Source organism: Lissotriton vulgaris, chromosome 9 (genome assembly GCF_964263255.1).
Source record: "Lissotriton vulgaris chromosome 9, aLisVul1.2, whole genome shotgun sequence".
NCBI lineage: Eukaryota > Metazoa > Chordata > Amphibia > Caudata > Salamandridae > Lissotriton > Lissotriton vulgaris.
The window spans coordinates 781832264-781855292 of NC_141697.1; the positions used below are offsets into that span (position 1 = coordinate 781832264).

At 42.8% G+C, this 23029-nt stretch overlaps 1 protein-coding gene across 1 annotated transcript; it reads right to left on the reverse strand.

Moving 5' to 3' along the window:
- Positions 1–586: 586 nt before the first annotated feature.
- Positions 587–21973, reverse strand: LOC147692250 (toll-like receptor 5). Its single transcript, XM_086938505.1, has 2 exons — positions 21797–21973; positions 587–5343 (listed from the first exon to the last, which is right to left on the reverse strand). Exons 1-2 carry the CDS (start codon positions 21828–21830, stop codon positions 3383–3385), a joined length of 1995 nt encoding a protein of 664 aa, XP_086794631.1. The 5' UTR covers positions 21831–21973; the 3' UTR covers positions 587–3382.
- Positions 21974–23029: the final 1056 nt, after the last annotated feature.

Sequence of the window (23029 nt, forward strand, 5' to 3'; positions counted from 1 at the left end):
CTGGAAACAAGTGCTGATAATGGAAACAAGTGCCGGGGGTGGAAACACGTGCCAGGGATGGAAACAAGTGCCAGGGGTAGAAACAAGTGCCAGGGGTAGAAACAAGTGCCAGGGGTGGAAACAAGTGCCATATGGAATACAGGAAATATAATAACTACATTGATTTTATTCTGTTCTTGGAATTACACATACTGCTTGGTGAGAATGAAATCACTTTGTATTGAACACAATTGGGTGCTGTAAAATGGGACAATTCATTGTTCTTACTACAATCAATTTACTTTCTTTTTGCCTTTTCTAAATGCCCAGTTTTTATTGTGAAACAAAGGAACCCCTAAAAGGTAATGAATATATATATATATATATATATATATATATATATATATATATATATATATATATATATATATATATATATATATATATATATATATATAGAGAGAGAGAGAGAGAGAGAGAGAGAGAGACAAGGTGAGTCTTCATATAGAAACTTTACCCTATTGAACTAGTGCACAGAGTCATGCAAATTTTCTATAGCAGACATTCTATGAATTAGAGTCAAAAACAAGTGAAGCAACTTGCAGTGTACAGCAAAAAACATATAAAACTTTATATATCTGAGGATTAACGTGTACATTACTCTGAGGATGCAATGTCGCAGATTTGTCCCTATGTTTATACGGAGGGCATTCAAAGGTACACAGGCACATAACCTTTGCAGAGATATTGTTACATTGCGTTTCCTGGCTACATACATCCTCCCCTTTACAGATTAAGAAATTTCTTTTTACCTCTTGCATCCTGGCCATTGAGAACTGGATGACAAGCAATACCATACCTTCTCGAAAACAGAACATGTTTGTCGCATGCAGCAGCGAGTCGGAACTCTGACACATGGCCTACTGAACTAGTGGGAAAACCAATGGCATGAAGGGGAAACGTGGCCATGACGCTAAGTATGGATTTTCAAGGCGCTAAGCCCTGTTCCAGTCATCTAAAAACCTTCAGAAAGAGTGTTTCCTTCTTGACTCTCCTTGTAGAATCCAAGCTGTTATGGCAATGATTCTGTCTTGGATTACCTTTGCCCCACTGCAGTTATCTTGCTTCTCTCAAAGCTCACAACCCAAAATCTACTACATTTGGAAAACACAATCGCTGTAACCTTATTGAGTCTTTAAAGACGCAATCCTGCCACTGCAGCTGTTAAATTCTTACACTGAATACCAGTACACCATAGAGTGAAGTCAGGTCTCTTTCTATGGTCCACTATGATCTCCATAAAAGTGGTCCTGCATTTTAATACAAAGATCCAATGTCTGTGAGCCTTACTGCCCATGTCCACTCTTGCAGAGCATGCAGGGTCATCGTGGCAAGGTGTAGGCAACCCCAGACAGAAGGGCGTGGCTTCTCTTATGCTGCAGATCAGTTCCTTGATAATTAAGTGCAAAATGCGTTAAGGGCCATTAATGCGTTTTATGTGCCATTTGAAACAACATTTTCTCTACAGTTGGACCTGCTGTTATTGAGGTATGTTTATGATTGGTCGAATGCTCTTGCAACATTGAGTCTTTGCGGTGGGCAACACTAGATAGATAATTCTTTATTGTTTGATTATTTAAAATCTTATAATATTTCCAATACAAAAACATAGTTTTTTTTAAAATACAGTCAAAAAACAATTATATCCTAAAAATATTTCTATAAAAAGTTATTTTAAAAACAATTTTTCTAAATCATTCTCCCAGTTTTGTAGTTGCTATCTTTAGGAACTTTACAAAGGCAGCGTTCATGACTATATCATTTGAATGAAGACAGATTTTTAAAGCCTGCCTAGATGTCCTTGTTCCACGCATATTAAAGTGAGGTTTCAGTAGTGCACATCTTTCATTTCGGAGTCCAGGGCAGATACATAGAAGGTGGACAATATTCTCTTCTCCACCGTTACATAGTCTACACCATGTGTTGCTGTTGGTCTTTTTCCACGGCGGGGAATGACTGAGGCCTGGTAGTATTCCAAATCTTGCTCTTATGAGACATTGTTTGCTTTTATCATACCAGGGTATCTCCAGATATTCTTGTACTTTCTTTTTTTCGTATTCATTTATTACTGACCACGAGTGCTTTCTTTTTGCCAACGTATCTTTGTCCTTTACTAGTGATAGGTGGTTTGTTGTTCGATTTACTATTTTTTTAAATGATCCATTGCTTATCATAGGGGGCAACACTATGCTTAAAAAGTTTCTTTAACATAACATCAGGGGCTTTATTGTCAATTAGGGTATGTGGGATGGGGTATGGACTAGAGGCTGGGTGGAGTTGTGAAGTGCTGAATGTCAGAATATCTATAACAAAAATATTGTCTAACAAATATTGTGGACTAAATATCACTTACAAAATATCTCTCCGTTGGGTGTAGATTTTTTCTACTATTAACTCCACTAAGACAATATTTTTGTAAACAATATTTAAGAGACAATATTTTTATAAAACGATAATTTGGTCCATTGAATTCTGGTGCGCTAATGTTGTCAAGGAATGATTTGGCCATGTTGGCTGGTTGATAAAAGTGTGAAGAAATTGGAGAAAAGATTGTGTTGGTGATAGACATGCTATGTACTCATAATATATATTTACTGAAGTGTGAGGAGTGCATTGATGATGGAGATGTGAAGAAATAGATATTAACGTGGATGTGGATGAAAGTGTGAATTAATGAAAACACTGTGCTGGCTGCCTAAGTGGGTATGTGAAGGAACAGTAAGGGGTGGTGACTAGAGACATCAAAGAATGGTTGGATGAATTGTCTTGTGAGGTAATTAAAGGAAGTTGGATGGAGGCTTAACATCAGAAGCTAGTAGCTGACTTCAGGAAATACATTCATATCTCTGTCAATATTCTTGGCTTCCATAGCAGTGCAGACTGCAGACACAGACGTTGAAAGCAAGGATTTTAGGGTACATCCCTGGGTCAGCGTTTTTTGTAGCCTGGTATCTTTGTACCACTTATTAGACACATTTGAAATACAAACAGTTTACTAGAAAAGAGGTTACACCCTGATAATATTGAGAATAGTCTATTTTAGGACTGAGCCTCCACAAGCAAAATCACAACTAGCAAATGTATAAGCATTGTCCTTATTCCAAGGTCAAGGGGCGATACCCCGAGAGTACAACCAGTTCTTCCCTCTGTGCATCATCCCTGAGCCTCTTCTCAGTCCAAAGGGAACTTAAAGGGATAGTTTCTTTGTATGAGGTGATCCCTTTAATAAGGAAGGCAGAAAAAAGCACAGTTGATTTCATTCTGCAGTCTTTTTTCATTCTGTCAAGGTTATAGTAAGGAGCGTATCTCTTCTCACCAAGTTTTTAACATTACCACTCCATCTTCAATTTTGTTTCAGACAGATTCTCTCAATGTATGTTAGTAGGGCAGTGTCTTGGAATGATTCCAGAGGGACCCGACAGGGGACATTTTCCTTCGGGACAACCAAAGTCACATTTGTTGTTTCCATCCATGTGGCCAAATCCAACAGACCACAGTGACATATGAAGGTGGTGTCTTTAAGATCCAGGAATTTCAGTGACGGCAAATGCATCCACGCAGTGGGTGAAAGGGTAATGAAGCTGTTAGTGTTCAACCTCAGAATTTTAAGTGATGCCAGACCCTGAAGGAGCTGGTTGGGAATAGACGGCAATGAATTACTGGAGAGATCCAGATTTTGTAGAGACACTAGGCCCTGAAGCAGGTTTTCCGGCAAGGTTGAGAGATAATTTTGAGATAGGTCTAATGATATCAGTTTCTTCAAATTACTGAAAATGTTCAGGCAAGCCCCCGAGGTCCACACTGTACCCAGCGAGTTGTGGGACAGATCCAGAATACGGAGATTGTTGTCTTCAGGAATCAAAGCCTCTGGTTTGGCAGAACATCTAGAGATCATATTGTGAGACAAAAAGAGGTGTTCCAGTGTTCTGATACGTATGATTTGCCAGAACTCTCCTAGATCCTGCAGGCGGTTATAGGCTAAGTCAATGAGGGTCGCACTGCTGGCAAACGAACCTATGCCATAGGCATCCCTTATTCGATTTTCTCCCAAAAACACATATTTCAGGCTAAGGAGCTGCATAGATGGGATAGTGGTCAGAGAATTGTCTCCCAGATTGAGAGATTGCAATGAACTTAAATCACTGAAAGCATTATACTGAATGGCACCAATGTGATTGGATTTGAGATCTAGGGACTGTAGGGGTGAGGATTTCAGAACTTCAAAACTTTCTCTATACAGCTCGCCTAAAAGATTGTAGGACAGATTCAGTGACTGTAGATTTTGGAGCCCAAAGAAGGCCTCCTTGTCAAGCCTGTTGATCTTGTTTGAAGCCACATTTAGGGCCTGGAGTTGAGGGAGGCTTGAGAAGACCCTGGGGGACAACATTGAAATAAATCCATTTGATAGATCCAGGGACAAGACATTGCTTTTATTCAATCCGGAGAAGGTTGCTGCATTGACATCCGGTATGTTTTTAAACCCAAAGGAGCTACCTAAGCTGCTAGAATGTTGCATCTGCACATGACGCACTTGGGATCCGGCAATAATCTGGAAGAACTGCTCAGCACCCTGCACATTCCAAGGGTTGGAGGAGATGTCTAGGGTGTCTATGCTGATGTTGTGAAAGGGGTTGGTACACATTGGTTGGCTTATTCTTGGCTGTCTGTATGACAGTTGGTTAGACGAGAGGTCCAACATAGAAAGATGGTGGCCTTGGAGGTGCTGGAGATCTTCTCCACATAATGAATCAATTTTGTTGCGTTTCAGGTGCAATGACTGCAGCATCTTCAAGGCACTAAAGCTAGGATCAGGCCTCACCATTTGGATCTGATTGCCTGTGAGATCCAGCTTCTTCAATGACAGAAGTTCTTGAAAGTAGCCATTCTGCAGCACACCATCCCTCAAGTCACTATGGTCGAGCAAAAGGACCTCCAGTTTGCCCAGACCTGCAAAGGCTTTGGTATGGAGCATTAGATGTTTGTTCCCGCCCAGATCGAGGAAGGTCAAGTTTCCAAGCCTGCCGAAGGCACTCTCTCCAATGTACAGTTCGCCTGCTAACTGCATGCCCAGTGTCAGGGTCTTGGCACTTGCCAGGGGAGGGAAGGAAGACTCTGTAAGGTATGAAATTTTGTTGAAAGACATGAGAATCACCTGTGTAGATGGGGATATATCTGGTATGGTTACATGACCCTGTGCCATGCAGTTGGCCACAATGGTATTCTTCACAAGCGCGATGTTACAGCTGCTCAGGGCGGCCAGGGCTGAGCCTGTAGCAAGGAGGATGATCCAGCAAGACATGGTACCTAGAAAGAAAATAAAATCTATTAAGACTTTACTCATTGGCATCAATTCCACATTGGTATTAAAACAACAGCCTGGCATACACCTTTGGACTCACCACTGGATTGTTTGTCGCATTGAGATAAGTGGTGAAGCTTTAGTCGCGAGGTGCTGGCCTGTCTCTGCTTCACTGCAAAGATGTGGCAGTGCTGCTGCTTCAGCACATAGGTGTGCCACCACATCTTCATGAATACAGTGATGTGGCACACACTGAGCCACCGTACAGTTGCGTGGGACCTCTGCTGCCTTAATACTGAGGGGGAAAACATGCTGCACCATCATTCTCCTGAACCCTCGGTCGAAGGAACTACCATCTCTGGGCGGGAAACCCTGGATATCTGAAAGCAACCCTGTAAATGTGAACACTGCCCTATAATGTATTGAGCGCGCTAGAGTAGTGCGCATGCCCAGCTCTCACCAGAACGGTTGGAGGAGGAGTTTCCTTCCAAGAGTTGTTTCTTTTTATTTGTGTCTAACAATTCTGTTTCTAGCGTAATACTGCTAACACAATCGGCTTAAGAGCGACAGATTTTGCATACATTTCTGAAAAGAATTAATGAAATTCTATTGTATTTTATGGTTTGTCATGGTACTACGGAGCATTACATTATCGTGCATTTGCCTATAAAAAATTTGCACTTTTAGAGGCTGATGAGCCAGTTCAGGCTTGGAGGTGAGAGTACTTTCTCAGCTAATGCCAAGGATGGTCCGGGTTTTGAGGCAAATCTTTACGAACCTGCTCAAAAGCCCTGCCCTGCCCTGTTTAGCATGTCTTAATGAAGGGCCCTTGCTACATTCAAGCCAGATCACTCAGAGGTATGTAGGCTTCACCTCAAAGCCATTACATGACATGACTTTTACCCCGCAGATTTTAGCACATAGGTAAGTACCATACAGGTAAGTATACATTTTTTTGTGCCTTTATTACGCATTCTTTAGCACGCAGTACTTTAATCTGCAGGTAAGTATAAAGTATATATATGTGTGTGTGTATTTATATAATTGTAGGATACTCCGATCCTGTTCACCACCCCCTACTAAGCTCGAGTACGTAAACTTAATTTGTGCTGCTCTTTATTTAATTTTGTAGTCTTTTTCTAGCATAGGTACACTTGCACAGAAATGTACTTTTTCAGGTAAGTATAAAGTACATATATATGTGTGTGTGCGTGCGTGTATATTTATATAATTGTAGGATCCGCCGATCCTGTTCACCACCCCCCCTACTAAGCTCGAGTACGTAAGCTTAATTTGTGCTGCTCTTTATTTAATTTTGTAGTCTTTTTCTAGCATAGGTACACTTGCACAGAAATGTACTTTTTCAGGTAAGTATAAAGTACATATATGTGTGTGTGCGTGCGTGTGTATTTATATAATTGTAGGATCCGCCGATCCTGTTCACCACCCCCCCTACTAAGCTCGAGTACGTAAGCTTAATTTGTGCTGCTCTTTATTTAATTTTGTAGTCTTTTTCTAGCATAGGTACACTTGCACAGAAATGTACTTTTTCAGGTAAGTATAAAGTATATATATGTGTGCGTGTGTGTGTATTTATATAATTATAGGATCCGCCGATCCTGTTCACCACCCCCCCTACTAAGCTCGAGTACGTAAGCTTAATTTGTGCTGCTCTTTATTTAATTTTGTAGTCTTTTTCTAGCATAGGTACACTTGCACAGAAATGTACTTTTTCAGAGGGGTGAGCACAAATATTTTTGTTGAGAGATGGAGACTTGGGATGCTGTAACATTAGTGAAATCGGATATGCACTATCTTATTTGGCTTTCAATGTGTTTGATTGACCTAGGCCACTCGCCATCATCTGTGCCAATGTATTCATGCTTCGAAAAGAGGAGTCTTTTCCATACACAATTGTATTGGGTATTTTGGGGACATGATTGGAAAATCCTATTGAATTTGCCCATGTGGTTGTTATATGATTATGTTTCATTCGGATTATTATTTGGATTGTTTGATATATTGAGGTCACTTGGACATAATCTGTGCCCTTCCCAGTTTCTGTCGTTGCGACAATAGGGATCCATTCCACAGTTTATTGTGTAAAGGAGCTCTGATGGTAATTTTGGAGAATGTCATATGAAAATTTTCCATTTTGCATGTATGTAGACATTCACATCCCCAGTTTTGCATATTATGGCAACTCTGAATATGCCTTTTATATATTTTACCATGGATTAATTAAGCATACCTAGAATTAGGAGTTTCATTATTCTTGTTTATGCATCCCCTTTAGATCTCTGTAAAATCTTATGACAGTATTTTTTCATGCTTGTAGCTATTTCTATGGTTGATGGGGCACAATATACAAATGAAGCCGTGATAAAGACCTGCTGAGGTTGAAACGTGTTGTCGAAAATAAGCCAATTTGAAAGTGGAACGCTGAGTGCAATTTACTTGTGCCCCACTGACTTGTAAGGCACCACTTTGACATAAGAATACAGGACCTGTACCCGTTTTTTTGCAACAGCCTCAACAGGGGGATAATATTGGGCATTTACGGGACCCACGCAATGGGTGTATATATATATATATATATATATATATATATATATATATATATATATTCACTGAAAAAACCATAGGTTTCAGCCATGTTATAGTTAAAAATTAGCATTTAAAAAAACCTTAGAAATTCACTGAAAAAACCATAGGTTTCACACACGTTATAATTAGGAATTAGCATTTAAAAAACCTTAGAAATTCACTGTAAAAACCATAGGTTTCACACATCTTATAGTTAGCTGAACATTTCACTCATACAAAACCATTGAAATTCCCCCGTTATAGTTAATTCAGCTAACTATAACTCGCGTGCCCGCAATGCACTGCTGATGACGTCACATATTACATCACTCATGACATGGTCAGTGGCATCACTCATGACATAATTTGTTTTCTATCGAGCACAAGATGGCTGCCAACACTTCCTGGTTTGGAGTGTTCACAGACAATGAAAGATGCCATGAGATTGAGGAAAACTATGTAACCTGTCTGGTAATGGTTGTTTTCTTATGCGCTGTGCTCGTTTTATGCACAATTTGTTTTATACAATTGTATATATTTGAATACATTTTATGCTGGATGTTTTATTGTATATGCTGGGCATATTTTAATCATGGTTATTGCTGCTGTTTCCTGTTTTTATGATTTTTATACAAAGAACCCAATAAAGTTTTCTTCAAATTTGAACTATAAACAACATTATTTTAGTGTTATTTTAAAAAAAGGGTAAAGGTGGGGTTACAGGTAAAGAGAGGTAAGGGTTAATTTTAGGCTTTAGGGGTGGGTAGAGGTAAAGGAGGTTTTAGGGGTTGGCAGAGAGAAAGGAGGTATGGTGATTTTAGGGTTTAGGGGTGGTTGGAGGTAAAGAGAAGTAAGGGTGATTTTGGGGTATAGGGAGGTAGAGCAAAGATCAGAGTTATTTTATGTTTAAGGGGTGGATAGAGGTAAAGGGCGGTAACAGTGATTTTAGAAGTTGGTAGAGGTGAAATGAGACAAGAGTGCCTGAAATGTGAGGTTTAGTGGTTTCACCATTCCAACGTGGCATCTGCAGTTATTATCTTGAGTGTTACTTTTACAAAAGAAATTTTGACTACACAGAAACATTTTGGGCACAATTTACTAAAAATACTAAAATATTTAGACCCGTACACATACTCCTATGCGTGGGTGTGCAAGTCTGCTTTTTGAAACAATCACAAACATTCTCAGAAGTATGCCTAGAAAACTACGCTTGTCATGTGACATATCTGTTTCTCCAATAAACACGTGTACAGAAGTGGGTTGTGCAAATAGTTTTTTTTCTTCTTTATCTCTCCACAATGAAAGCATTTTTCCACAGCATGTTCCTCATGGAGACACCTTTTCGCATACACCCCAACTTAGTTTGGCGATTTCCTCTTCCTCTTCACTCTTTGAAAGAAGAGCTACTGGAATATATTTCCAACTATTTCCGGGGTAAAATAGGGCTAGGCAGGAGTTTGTGAATGAGCACAAACTCACAAGTTTGTGGGCTTTGAGCAGCTCTCAACGCTAACCTCTCCTTGATCTGGCCACTCTACACCCCTTGCAAGGACTTTATCACTGTGCAATTGTATACTGTTGTTACATGAAATCATTCAGTAGTAAAACCATGTATGCCTACTATGTATACCTTTGTGGATAATCGACAGTCATACTTACCTTTTAGATGAACACATGCAGTGTAATAACTGGTGTGTTTATAACTGATTTGCCAGAATGAAAAAAGTCATCAATTTCAGAGGGGTTTACTTGGTCTTTGCACCTCGTGTCTTATTAAGATAAGGTATTGTATAGAACCATTGACATCACCAGGGAAATGTAAACCGTGGCTAATCATAAATACTGAGCCCTGAGCCGAGTAAAACAATTTGTGTAACAAGTTTAATTTTTTATCCATGCTGCTGCAAAATGTCAAAAGGAAGCGAGCCTAACTTTTTGAAAGTAAGAAAACAAAAACAGGCACAACTATCAGCCGTAAAGGCACTCAATATATGATTTATGTAGAAAATGAATCCCTGTAAGATTCATGTATGAAGGCGACAATCCCTAACATTTACTCAATCTCTCAGTATTCCCAAAAATAAAAAAAAAATGTTAGCTGTGTCCTACCATTTAAAAAATAGTGCATTCTGGGAATTGTAGTCCTTGTTTGCCTCACTTGAACTAATAGTCCTAGGGGCATATTTACTAAGCTTTCATGCAACGCAGGGCACAAGTGACTGTGCTGCGCTGCATTGCATGAAAGGGAGAGAGTAAAAATGTTCCATATTTACAAAGATAATGAGCGTTTTTGCTCTCTACCTGCGCTAGTGCACTGTGTGCTGCTAGTGCCAATGCATGCTCCGTAGTGCCAGCGTGCCTGAGTTACTGGCAGGATTGTTTTTCTGCAGAGTGGGACACCTTCCTGAACAACAACAAATCATTAGAGGCATTTTACTCTTTCTATGTGTGCTGCAGAATGCAGTACACCTGGAAAGCGGAAATAACAAGGAGAAATTACAATATTTCTCCTTGTGGTGTTGCCCATGCTCCACCCATGGAACGCCTCCGAAGTTGAAATGCTGTGTAGCGCTACATTTCTTTTCAAAACCACGGAAGCGGTGCAAATCGCACCTTGTCTGGCTTTGTAAATATTACTGAAGCCTCTGCGTGACACAAGGACAATGCAAAGGAATGATAAACCTGGGTCCTAGTAACAGTGATTTGTAAAAGGGAAAGCTCAGGACTGAACTCAGGCTTCTCAGTATACATGGAATGATCTAACAATCCTTAGGATGCCACATGGTAGCACCAGAGAGAGGCATCTTCTGAACTGCGATGCGACATATACATGGATATTTCAAAGATGCTAAGGAGTTAAAGAGCATACAAAGGGCACAGTATTATTATTTACAGGGAATCTCTCCACTGTAGCAAAGGAAGAGATGTCCTGGTGAGGAGGTAACCTTGATACTTGTGTGACTATAGGTACCCCTTCCCTCCCGTTTTGAAGGCTCATGGGGCATTATCTGGGCGATATAAGGAACCCATTAAGCAATAAACCTACTGGGGTATAGTATACTGTGTATGTTAAATGTATGTGCACCACTTAGTTAGGATTTTATGTAAATACACAGTTGTTTTGATTTGAGTGTAGAAGGGATTACTGATGAAAAGGCAGCGGAGGGCTTTGAAACATGTCAACACAGGAGACACTGCTCATTAAAGCATAGTATCTCCATCTCATTCCCCACTTTTAATGATACCAGCTCAAAGGAACATTAACATTTATTTTTTCCACAGAGCCAGGTATTTTTTAATTTTTCCCCATTCACCCACTTCTGACCCTTCAACTCACACTCCTACATCACACATAGTATTGTTTTTCATAACCAGTGCTCCCACGTAGTCGTAGGTCATCACAGCACGCCCCGTCCCGCAGCGGGGCTGGAAGACCCCAATGATGAAGCATGCCATCAAGGGTCCTTTTGGTGGGTGAGGAGTATTTAAACAAAGCTGTGTGCTTTCCACCATTGTAGGAGACACACGTAGTCTGGAGGAACACTTCTATACTTTCCCATAAGGGTTGATCCCTTTGTTTTTTGACAACATAACTTGAGGAGGAAGTATCTACCTCTTCTGCTCTTCTGACCATTACCTCTTCCCTCCCTTCTTGTGTTACTTAGACTTCTATAAGGTTTCTTAACTTCCACAACTCTAGACAGTAGTATTGACTGAGCTGTTCTTCACACCTTCTCGTTTGCTTGAAAATGCACCCTTTGCCCACTCTTTTTTCAAACTTTTCTCGGGGGGAGAACCCCCCGAAGCCCCTGTAAGTGGTTCAGGCTTGCGCGCTACGCTCACTGGCCGCAGGGAAGTACAATCATTTTTCTATGCCTCACCACTTTCAAATGCCACCAGCCGCTGCTGCTCAGAAGTAAGTTGCAGAAAGTTCAGTCCAGTCCTTTCTCTGACCAAGACAGAAGCAGCTTCTGGGGGCCAACACAGCAAAGCACAAAGCAAAGTGATAGTCTCTCCTCACAGCTTTTCCAGCTCTTCTTCTTGGCAGGTTCCTTGATCAAAAAGAGTTCTAAAATCCTGGGGTCTGAGCCCCAATATTTACACCGCATTTCCCTCTGAAGTTCTGTGGTGTTGGCACCTAAAAAGTTCTCCTGGCACACATAATCCAGTTCTGTCTTGCTCAGGCCAGGTTCACTACAGGAGGTGGAGACAGCATTGTGGAAGGCAGACACAGACCATTCAGGTGCATGTGGCAACTCCTCCCACCACTCTAGATGCAGAACAGACCCACCAGCCTGGCTATGAGTCACCCAGGAAAGGCAGGACACACCTCAGCCCGCTTTGTGTCCCTCTCTAGTATAAATGCAGAACCCAGCCCCTTTCAGTCTAAAGCCCAGACAGCTAATACACAAACGGGCAGTGGCACTTGGATGGTTAAACAAGGAAATACCCACATTCTAAAAGTGGTATCACCAAATGCAGAATATAAAAATCATCTTTACTAAAAGATGCATTTTTAAATCCTGAGTGCAGGCACACTAAAGTCCACTTTTCTATCAGCTTTCCCTGGCAAGCTGCATTTGTAAAAGTGTTAGAAAGCAGCTCTCATGTTAATCTATGGGAGAGATAGCCTTTCAACAGTGAAAACGAAATGCACAGTATTTCACCATCACGACATGTAACAAACACCAGTGCATGCCCTACCTTTCCCTCACACTGCACCCTACCCACAGGGGCACCTTGGGCCTACCTTAGGGAAGATATATATATGAGAAAAGGGAAGGTTAGTGCCTGGCAACTAGGGGCACTTGCCAGGCCGACATGGCAAAAGAAACTGCACGCAGACACTGCAGTGGCAGGTCTGAGAACCCTCTGAAAGGCTGCTTGTGTGAGTGGCACAATCAGTGCTGCAAGCCCACTAGCAGCATTTGATTGATTTACAGGCCCTGGGCACACACAGTGCACTGTACTAGGGACTTAGGAATACATCAAATAAGCCAATCATGGAAACACCAATCCATAAACACAGTTTACAGTAGGAGCACTCACACTGATCAGCAGTATTAAAGTGCACAGAAACACTTAAACCAGCAAAAAAAAGATCCAGAGTGCAACAAAAACCAGGAGGTCAGAAGGAAAACGATTATACTTTGTGCTGAGCAATCTGGTCCCTTCCCTCAATTATTCTCACTGGGAGGCCTTATAATGATGGTAGGCTCATATTCATTCCAAACAAACTCCCACAACTTCAAGCAAATTTCAGTTACTAAGGCATAGCAGGTGGCCGTGGAATTCTGGCAAGAGACTTCACTTGGATTACTGAGTGGCTGTAAATTTCCTGCAGACTTCATCAGTTCTTTAACTTCTGGGCGGCAATCCACTTCCAGAAGTCTCTAGCCATAGAAGCCCATTCAGGAGACTGTTCACTCTTGGGTCCTCCCTTTATCATTTCTTGGTGAAGGATTCCATTCTGGGCATGTTTCTGGGGCACTTACTCAGTTCTGAAACATTTGCATCTAGGCCAGAGTTCACTGACATACCTTGCAGGCCCTGGTGCCTTGGCAGTTTAAGATTGGTACATCTAGAGCACTGTTACATTCTCAGCGCTGCCAAGTTTTTGTATGGCTGGGTCCACACTAGAGCTGGAGTGAGGATCTCTGTAGGGAACCTAATTAGAGAGGCACACAAATTAATTAAACTGTGCCTAATATAAACCATTCCTAGACTATTAAAACATTTCTTCTTTAACCCCTTCACTGCGGCGGCTATCTCGACGCAGTGCTAAGGGGGAGGGCGGCCGAGCGGTGGGCGCATGCTGGTGACGGAACCGCTCCGTCACCAGCGTCGGTTGCCCGGTGCTCATGACGGAGCGGTTCCGTCACGGTCCCGCCCGCTCAATAGAACGCTCAGTGCAGGCGCGGAATCTGCGCCGCGCAGGCGTGCCGAGCAGGCGGTGACGGAACCGCTCCGACATCAGGACAGCGCTGATGACGGAGCGGTTCCGTCATCAGCAGAGGAGGGGTTAAGATGTTTAGCTCCATTTGGAGACTTTTTGCATTTTGTTGTCATCAAAGGAAGAGAGAGCTCCTGGATGGCAGCAAGGAATTGCATTGCAAAATCAGTCTCTAGTGGAGGGATCTCGGTTCCCTGCTTGGGCCCATAATTGGGGTTGCGAATCTCTCCTGCTTTCCAGGGAACACCGCCTTCCGCACTCCACCACAAGAACTGGGGTGGTCTGCCACCAGAAACAAAGCCTCCTGGGCCCTGCTTACTTGGGAAAACTGGTATGTAACTGGAATCACCCCAATTACACTTAGTGACCCACCTATTTGTCTTTGCCTTTTGATACAATGGCACCCTTCGGTTCACCCACCACAAGGAGTTATCAAGATCTGGGAGAAAAGGAATGGATACATAGTTTCCATTCTTCTTATCCAGTCCTCCGTTTTCATAATGTCTGTGGCTTGATGGTTTGTCCAGGAAGATTGGTTACTTAGGGTTCCACAACTACAAACCTCTCCCAACTATTTTTTTTAATTTAAACAACTAGTTTTGAATTGATTCACTCACAATCTCTTGACTCATGACTTCTTAACCCCGTCCTTTCTGACCTTTGGGAACTCCACTCAGTGAGGCTTGTCTTATATTCATTGAACTTAATCACATCTGCCTACATCAATGTCTTCTCTTTTTTCTCCTCAAACTCTCTGTGACATTGATGCTCCATCACTCAGCGATACTAGCAACCCCCACCCACATTTCATAGACACAGCAATGAACTCATCTCACCTTACCTCAATCATTGTTTTTTCTACATCAGATGCTCCTAGAGGCCGTCCCACATCTACAACTATACAATTTCCTTGAGTACATTTTCACCTTCAGATTTTCCTTACTCCTAGTTGCCATCTCTCTTCTCACCTCAGGCCCAAATCTTAGACCAAATGACAGCCATTCAACGCTGTACTCCTCTTCATTCACACTTGTTAAGATCTTCAATAAATATCAATATCCCGGGTTCCCTTGTTTAAATTACTCTATCCACTTGCATGGTGTTCATTCATGATATGCTAGCTCCTCTTCGAGGAGTACGGACGTGTAATTGAACTCCTATATTCAGCTTCATCACCACCCATGCAGCCACACACTGAATGTCTCAAAGATCTAACCGATTTCCCTGCATCAGAGCCAACCTCCGTCAACTCTCTAGCAAAACTGACCACTGGATCCCACAGGACTCCCTCTTGGAAGAAGAAACAATCTTAGCTGCACAGACTCCTTTCCACCTCTCTACACAAAAACACAGCCTCCCTCTTACTCAACCCAAGCCAGGTGCATTTCTGCCAGAAACAGGACCTACAAACAACTCTTTATGCTGGCAATCCAACCGTGGAGCTAAAACAATTTTCAGACTGTGAGCGCTGCCCAGGGGCATCGACTCACTAAACAAATAGAGGTTCTAAAACAATCCTTATGTTACTGAATAAGCAAGTGCAGCAAATAAACACAAAACTTTAAGTGGGGAGAGTGTGTTTGTGGGAGAGAAGAAAGAGGATGAGATGGTAGTTTGAGCCATTTTTCAAAAACTGTGGGTCAAGGGTGTCACAAGGACATTGCCAGATGTGTCAGGCATGGCCAACTTGTATGACCCTATGACATGCTTACTGGGTGCATGCTATCAATGCTACTAGCCAAGAGACAAATACCAAGAGCAGGAAGTTAACTTTGTGTCCTAAAGTATTGATCTGGGAAATGGAAAAAAAATAGATGAGTGAAAGCTGAAACAACTATGATTAGGAAACTAATTACAAATCAAGGCACCACAGTCATAGCACAGACATGTGATACAATACAGATTCGATTCCCAGGTGGGCAGAGGCCTAGACAGGTGCCCTGAAGGACAATCAGTAAAGCAGAAACTGGCGTGCAGAGGGGCTGGGAGCTGCTCCCGAGCACACAATCTCCTTGGATACAGTCGGGTCCAATTCACACTTTGCAGCTCCAGCCCAAACCTGCAGGTAAGGCCCAAATGAAAACTGTTAGCTACTACATCATTTTGTACACTTAGAAAAAAAACCTTGTTTTTCTAGTCAAAACGAGTGCTACACACACTTTACAAACACAATTTCGAACCACAAAACTGGTTTAGCAGTCTTTTATACACTCAGCATAGAGCTTAAGGCTGTTTTTGCCTTTTTAGGTCTCGCCTGCATAGGCTGCGCATGCGCAGTCTCGCTAGTGAGATTTTATGATTTTTAAGAGCTTTCACTAGCTGGCTTTAAGCCCCACCCCTCTTTCCCATTGGCCAGCGTCACCATTTATGGTAAACGGTGGCCAGCCATTGGGAAAGAGGTTAGTGTGACGTACACTTTTCTCTTTTTGAGACGGCCCACTAGGACAGGCTCGTCTGACTTCCTTTTGAGGTAAAAGGTTTCTTTATGGGGCCAAACATATGGCCCCATAAAGATAAGAACCTTTAACACCAAAAGGAAGTCAGACGAGCCCGTCCAAGGGGGCCGTCTCAAAAAGAGAAAAGTCTCTGTCTGCCGAGCGCTTGTTTCTTTCTCACACGTGGATTTCACGCATTCCTTCTGCACACGGTTTTACTACTGTTGTTGGTTTCCACGGCTTCTGTGACAGACAGACTGACACAGGGAAGGAAAGGCTTCTGTGACCTACGGACAGGATGAGAGGGGGGCATTGGCGATTCAGAGGAAGAGCCTGAACAGGATATTATTATGCACTCAATGGTAATTTCCAAATCCGCCTCTCCTGCGCGGCAGACCCCTACTAGGAAGTGCTGTGCTCGTGAGCTTATTGGATTTAAAGGAAACGTGTTCATATTTTTTTTGCTTCCAGGGTTGAGCAGATGGCTCGCTGGTTGCTTCTGTAGGGGGTGCTGGGTGATATGCACTTCAAACTTGGTTCTCAGTCCAGTACTTCCCACCCGACATCCATTCACTATTTGTGGTGCCCCGGGTTTCTTCAGTGTGGAGGAACTAGTGTGCCAGGTGAAAGGCTTTCCTTACCACTTGTTGGACGGTCACAGCTTGTCCAGGGTTCCACTGGGAGCAGCCTGAGGATGAAGTGTGCCCGCCTGGTGATCTAAATAACGCCAAATAGACTGGCACTTTCTGTAAGGCACACTGACTCCCCCGATATCAAATGGAGGGTGTTAAGATTGCAGCACAGGGAGCCGTGTCCACAGGGAGCAAGTCAAGCAATAGAGGACACCCCACGGCCCCAGTCTTAAAGCACACCGCCCAATACCTCCTTACATAAACACAGTCTCTCCCACGGTTTCGCATTTAGAACATATACCCCCTCCCCGCAGAGACCCCCTTTCATTTGCCGCACGTGCTTCGATTGATCACATTCGAGTCACCACACCCTCCACAGATCGTATCACTCCCACACATCCTTCCAAATGCCATGTCACCCCAGGCTCCATATCTCTCTCCACATTAGACATGCCTCCCGTTGGCAACATGTCCAGCACACCAACTCCCACTGTTCCCTCCTAGGCCAAATCTCCCCTCGAATCACATTTCCTTCTCCACGATTGACATCTTATCCAACGCACCCCCAGTCGCTCCCTCCACATCACTGCTCACAGGCTCCATTGCAACCGTTTAACATGCAAAGCGTGAACACCCTGGAGGTGACGCTCACTAATAATATGAGGATGGACACTGTGACAAGCGACAAGTATCCAGAGGTGAGTAAATTAGTGAAGTTAGTGCGGTGAACTTTGGACAGACAGCCCAGTGCTTTCATTAACTCCTAGTGTCCCGCAGGGGCGACACTGCTGCTACTAACAGCATGTTCTGAGCACATCATAGGCTGGCCTTAAAACACTACGAACGCTCTAAGCAGGATCCCAATTTTTCACACAGGGTGGGGTGGGGTGTTTCGAGCGTAGACAGCACAGGGAGTGCTTGATCTCCCACAGTAACTTTTGTAACAACATACAAAGCACACTATCAGCTGTAGAGGCAAGGCACTTGCCTTGGTGCAGCCTATAGCTGCCATCTTCCTGTGCACTTGGGTGTGTGCTGCGTAGCAGTGCCATAGAAAGGATTTGCCTTTGGGAGGATGGATCTATGCAAGGTGAGATCTGACAAATGGAGCAGAGTTTTCTTAAAAGCACAGGTGGTCATTGAACTTTGTTATTGTTAGTCTAACATCATAACACAGCTTTTGAGAGTCTGGTTGCAGCACAGTGTAAACTGGAGGACCCAACTTTTTTGTCTTTAATTTGGTAACGAAGGCAACAAGGGAGCGTAGCTTCCTTGGTACCACCTAAACTGGATTGATAAAATTGTTCTACCCTCAATGTTACTTTGCCTCGCAGCAGCCTACCGTTGACAGTATTCTAATACTCTTCACTAGATTAATTAATTTTGGTATTTCCATTTGGGGCCCTTGTGCTGTGAAAACACGCGATTTACAATATTTTAGGGGCATTTCGATTCCAATTCAAATAAACTCAAAATTAAATCACACATTTGAAGTAATTCCTAATTAGCTCATTGTACACATCTTTTCAAACGATGAGGTGGAACACTTCAGGGGGGAATGCCAAATAATTGAAAACTTGTTTTTCCTATACTGACTAGTGGAGGGAGTGCAAGATTTTCTCCGTTTTGCCAGCAGAAACCATGTATGCTTCTTTACCTTGGTTGATTATTTTTAGGATAAAGTTTGAGGTGACATTTTCACGTTATTTTTTTGTGGTTTGGAAGAATTAGGTCAGGATCTATATTTAGGCCCCACTTAACGGAGAACATCAGTTACAAATGTATTTTTTCCCTGTAGTTTGAAGTGGCCAATGTAACCTGGAAGAGGTAGTGAGGTAATCATTTTATGCAATATTAAATATTTAGCTAAGTCACATTTGATTAGCAAGGAAAGAAACACGTAAGCCAGATATTCCGTTTTCTTTCCTGCTTGTGTGCCTGCAAAACGGTTAAGTGAACTGGGTGTAAACACCAGCTACTGTTGTTCCCATAACTCTGCTTTGTGCCCGCCTGGTTCTCATTCTACCACAACAAACATCAGAATTTGTGTGCAGTTGCTGCTTGCTCTTCGTCTTCATAGCAGTTATCTACAAATATCAGCAGTCACGCCTAGCCCTGCCCTCTGGAGAAAAGAGTGCAAACTGTGCCGGACGCTGAACCTATTAGCAGTGGCAGCCACCACATACAACAAGCATTGGCATAGCCACTAGGTCTCGCTTTTGGGACCTTATAAGTATTTAGTTATGCAGCACAATATCCTTGGTGCAACAACATTAACTGTTGCATGGTTAAACACTTATAAGGTCCCAAGAGCGAGACCTATTGGCTATGCCAATGCTTGTTTAGATAGAGGGGGATAAGGGGATTTGACTCTCAGTAGTCTTTCCACAGTTTAGAGAAACAAAGAAAAGAAATCTAAAGACGCCTGCAGTGAAAAATAGATTTCATTGCCTCTAGTGCTGTGGCGTAGAGTGCACTGGCATAGATGCAGTAGTTCAGCATAGAGTTCAGTGGCGTAGAGTGCAGTTCTGCAGAGTAGAGTATCATAGAGTGCAGTGGTGTAGAGTGGCATGAAGTACATTGGTGTAGAGTGCAGTGGCGTAGAGTGGTGTTCAGTAGTGTGCAGTGGTTTTGAGTACAGTGGTGCAGAGTAGAGTACAGTGGCATAGAGTGCAGTGATTCAGAATAGAGAGGCATAGAGTACATTGACATAGAGTGCAGTAGTGTGGAGTAGAGTGGCGTAGAGTTCAGTGGCGGAGAGTGCATTCTTGTAGAGTAGAGAGTTGTAGAGTGTAGTGGTGTACAGTGGCCTAGAGTGCAGTGGCGTTGAGTGGAGTGGCATAGAAAGCAGCGGCGTGGAGTACCGGGGTGCAAAATAGAGTGCAGTGGCGTAGAGTGCTTTGGTGGAGAGTGCAGTGGTTTAGAGAAGAACAGTGTAGAGTGGAGCAGCGTAGAGTGGAGTGCAATGGCGTAGAGTAGATTGTTTCAGAGTATAGTGAAGTGGCGAAGAGTGGAGCTGTGCAGGGTGGAGTGCAGTGAAGTAGTAGTGCAAAATCTAGGAGTAACATTTTATAATAATCTCACCTTCAAATCTGAAAGTTGAAAGGATGGTTGGGACATGTTATGGCCTCCTCAGGATGTTGAGGAAGTTTCTTGACTTCCGGTCAAAAGTTGGGGTGGAGTGCAGTGAAGTAGTAGTGCAAAATCTAGGAGTAACATTTTATAATAATCTCACCTTCAAATCTGAAAGTTGAAAGGATGGTTGGGACATGTTTTGGCCTCCTCAGGATGTTGAGGAAGTTTCTTGACTTCCGGTCAAAAGTTGGGGATCCGCTCTTTGATAATGTCCCGGCTGGATTATGCAAATGCTCTTGATTTGGGTGTCCCGGAGTTCTTGTTAAAAAGATTACAGATGGTGCAGAATGGTGCTGCTCAGCTTTTACTCAAGAGTCCTAGGAGTAGCACGGTGTATGCCCACTTTAAAGATTTGTATTTGGTTGCCGTTCAAGGCAAGAGTGAACATTAAGGGACTTACCTTAGCCCACAAAGCTTTTTATGAACTGGTCCTAGCTATTTGTCCCACAGGCCACTGCACTAACCGCCTCCAAGAACGTTCCACTCTATGGAGCCTTACTGACAGTAGTGCCCAAGACAAAGAAGAAAAGACGGGGTGATTCTTTCTTATCTGCTATGGCTACCAGAGGCTGGAATTCCTTGCACTTGTCTCTAAGAGCCAATAAGGATTCTGAGTCTTTTAAACATCAGTTGAAGACTTGGGTTTTTAATGAAGTGTTTTAATTCTAACTTGTAGATCCTTTCGCCTTATCGACTTGTCCGTGCTGGGACACTCTATTGAGACGCCATCGCTTTACAAATGTTTTTGATTTGATTGTTTTGATTAAGACATTACATTGTATATTTTAGACAGTTCAGTGAAGTATACTGGATTCTGGCTGGTGGACTAGTAGAAGAACCAGTGACCTTGGAGACAAGCAGGAGGCCGATAGTCAATCGGCTATTTTATATATTTCAAGCATACAGGGCGCCTGGGATTGAATGATATCCAGGGGTCTGGTACTCAGCTCGATCTCGATCTCGACCTAAAGTGGGATAGTGTTGTGGTTGAGGGCAATCGGGGACTGAGCTCACGATAACATACACGGTCCTCACAGTTTTTCTGATGGATTGATGTATCCTTCAAGAGAATGTCGACTGTTTATAAAACATCAATAAACACAACTGAAAATAAAAAGTACATGATTACCCCGATCTCCCATTAAAAAATTGTATATTCCTACTATGTTAAGTTAATGTTGTTATCGCCTTCATTCATGGTACTAGATAATCGAGTTTTAAATATCCAACCACAATAATCTTGTGGCAAAAACTGATGTCCAAAATATTGACACGGTAGAGTTTTACAAAGGTACATATATGTGATATAACTGAATTTATATCACATATATGTACTTTGACGCTACAAATATATCTTCTAAGTACGTAGATGAAGTGTTTCGAATAGTCAATGCTGACCAATATCTACTTATCTCCAAGATAGTTTTTGAGGTTGTCAAAATGTTTGCGAGGATATTCTTGTAGGTACAACATCTGGGATGACTGGTCGGATAATCTGGCCAGCTGCAGGCACAGTAAATAAGTGGACATGCTTTGCGAGAACCCAGCGAGAGCAATTCACTCAACCAGAAGATAACATTTAGCCAACAAAAATAGCCAAAAGCCACACCGTGTGGTGTAGGCAAAGAGAGGCGACCTCTAGAAATGGTCAAATTAAATCTAAGTGCGTTTCAACGGGCGCCTACCAGTTCTGTGAAAATACACTCGGGGTACTCACAGTTTTGGAGAATACGGATAGCTGGAGGGGCCATTCTTTCGTCTTGCGGGTTTGCTCCACGCGTTCTTCCCGCGGTTTAACTCTCTTCAGTAGCTTTGCTTGCGAACACTGGTGTCTGCTTTTATTTAAGCTTCTTCGTGGATGGGAGTCACCGCTAGCAGGAAGTTCTGCTTTGACGTAGTTTGCTGTTTACTTTGCGTGTTTGGCAACTCTCCCGTTCAGGGGACGGGTTGGGGAAATCCCTCCGCCGCGAACAACGTAAACTGTTCTGTAGAGGGGAACATGTGGCTTAGCGGCCAGGACTGCCGATTCGTGAGCCGAGAATCCGGGTTCGAGTCTCGGCGTCGGCGCAACATCCTGTGATTCTCGGCACATCGCTTAATCTCACCGTACCCTGGATACCATCACCTTGTGATAAGGGGCGCTATATAAATAAACTAACATAACCCTCTCTTGTTCGTGCAAGTCAAGGCCTCATGGGCAGGTCAAGACTGAGGGAGCTAGGCGTGAGTCCCACTGACAGAGCTGTGTATGGTTACTGCCGGGGGAAACCGTAAATTATGAGTGAAATACCCTGGCAGATACTTTAGGAGATTCTTAATCAATAAATGACATGGGTGGTACAGGCCAGCATTGAGGTGCATTGTGGGAGTGGTCCATTGGTCCTACTACTAGAAAAAACAAGGAATAAACCACCTTGCACTACTGTTTGTGGTGTTTGCTGTAGAATTGCAGTAAGTTATCTACCAACGACTGCCATTCAGTGGCAGCCTCGAGTGTTCCTTAACTCATTCAAAGTGTATTGCAGTTTAAAGTCGAGGTGCATCAGCAGAGCAGTTTGGGGACCAGTGTAATTAAATATGCATTTGTATGAGAATTGTCACTTGTCCACAATCTGTTGTACACCTGCTTATTTAAGTCAAAGCAATACCCTTTCAGGCTTAGAGGGACGCATAAATTATGCAAAAAAGAAGCAGAGAACCCTGGGTAGTTCTCAGGTTTAGGTGGAAAGCAGCCCCTGTATAGAGCACCTTCAACACCAGCGACACTCTAAATTTGCTCATCTCAGTTGTCTGCTTTTCTATTAAAGTCTTTAAGCGTAGGATTAGCACAGTGCCATCCACTCAGAGATAGAAAGGGACAAAGTCCTTTGCCATTTCTACAGCAAAGTTTTGAAGCAAAGGATTAGCACAGTGCCATCCACGCTGAGATAGAAAGGGACAAAGTCTTTTG

Bases quoted from the DNA above. Each gene is read 5' to 3' on its own strand.
- LOC147692250 (XM_086938505.1), bottom strand. From the start codon at position 21,830: ATGGCCCCTCCAGCTATCCGTATTCTCCAAAACT. The intron at 5,344-21,796 runs GTGAGTACCCCG...TTTTCTTTCTAG, and splicing joins TATCCGTATTCTCCAAAACT to GTACCATGTCTTGCTGGATC.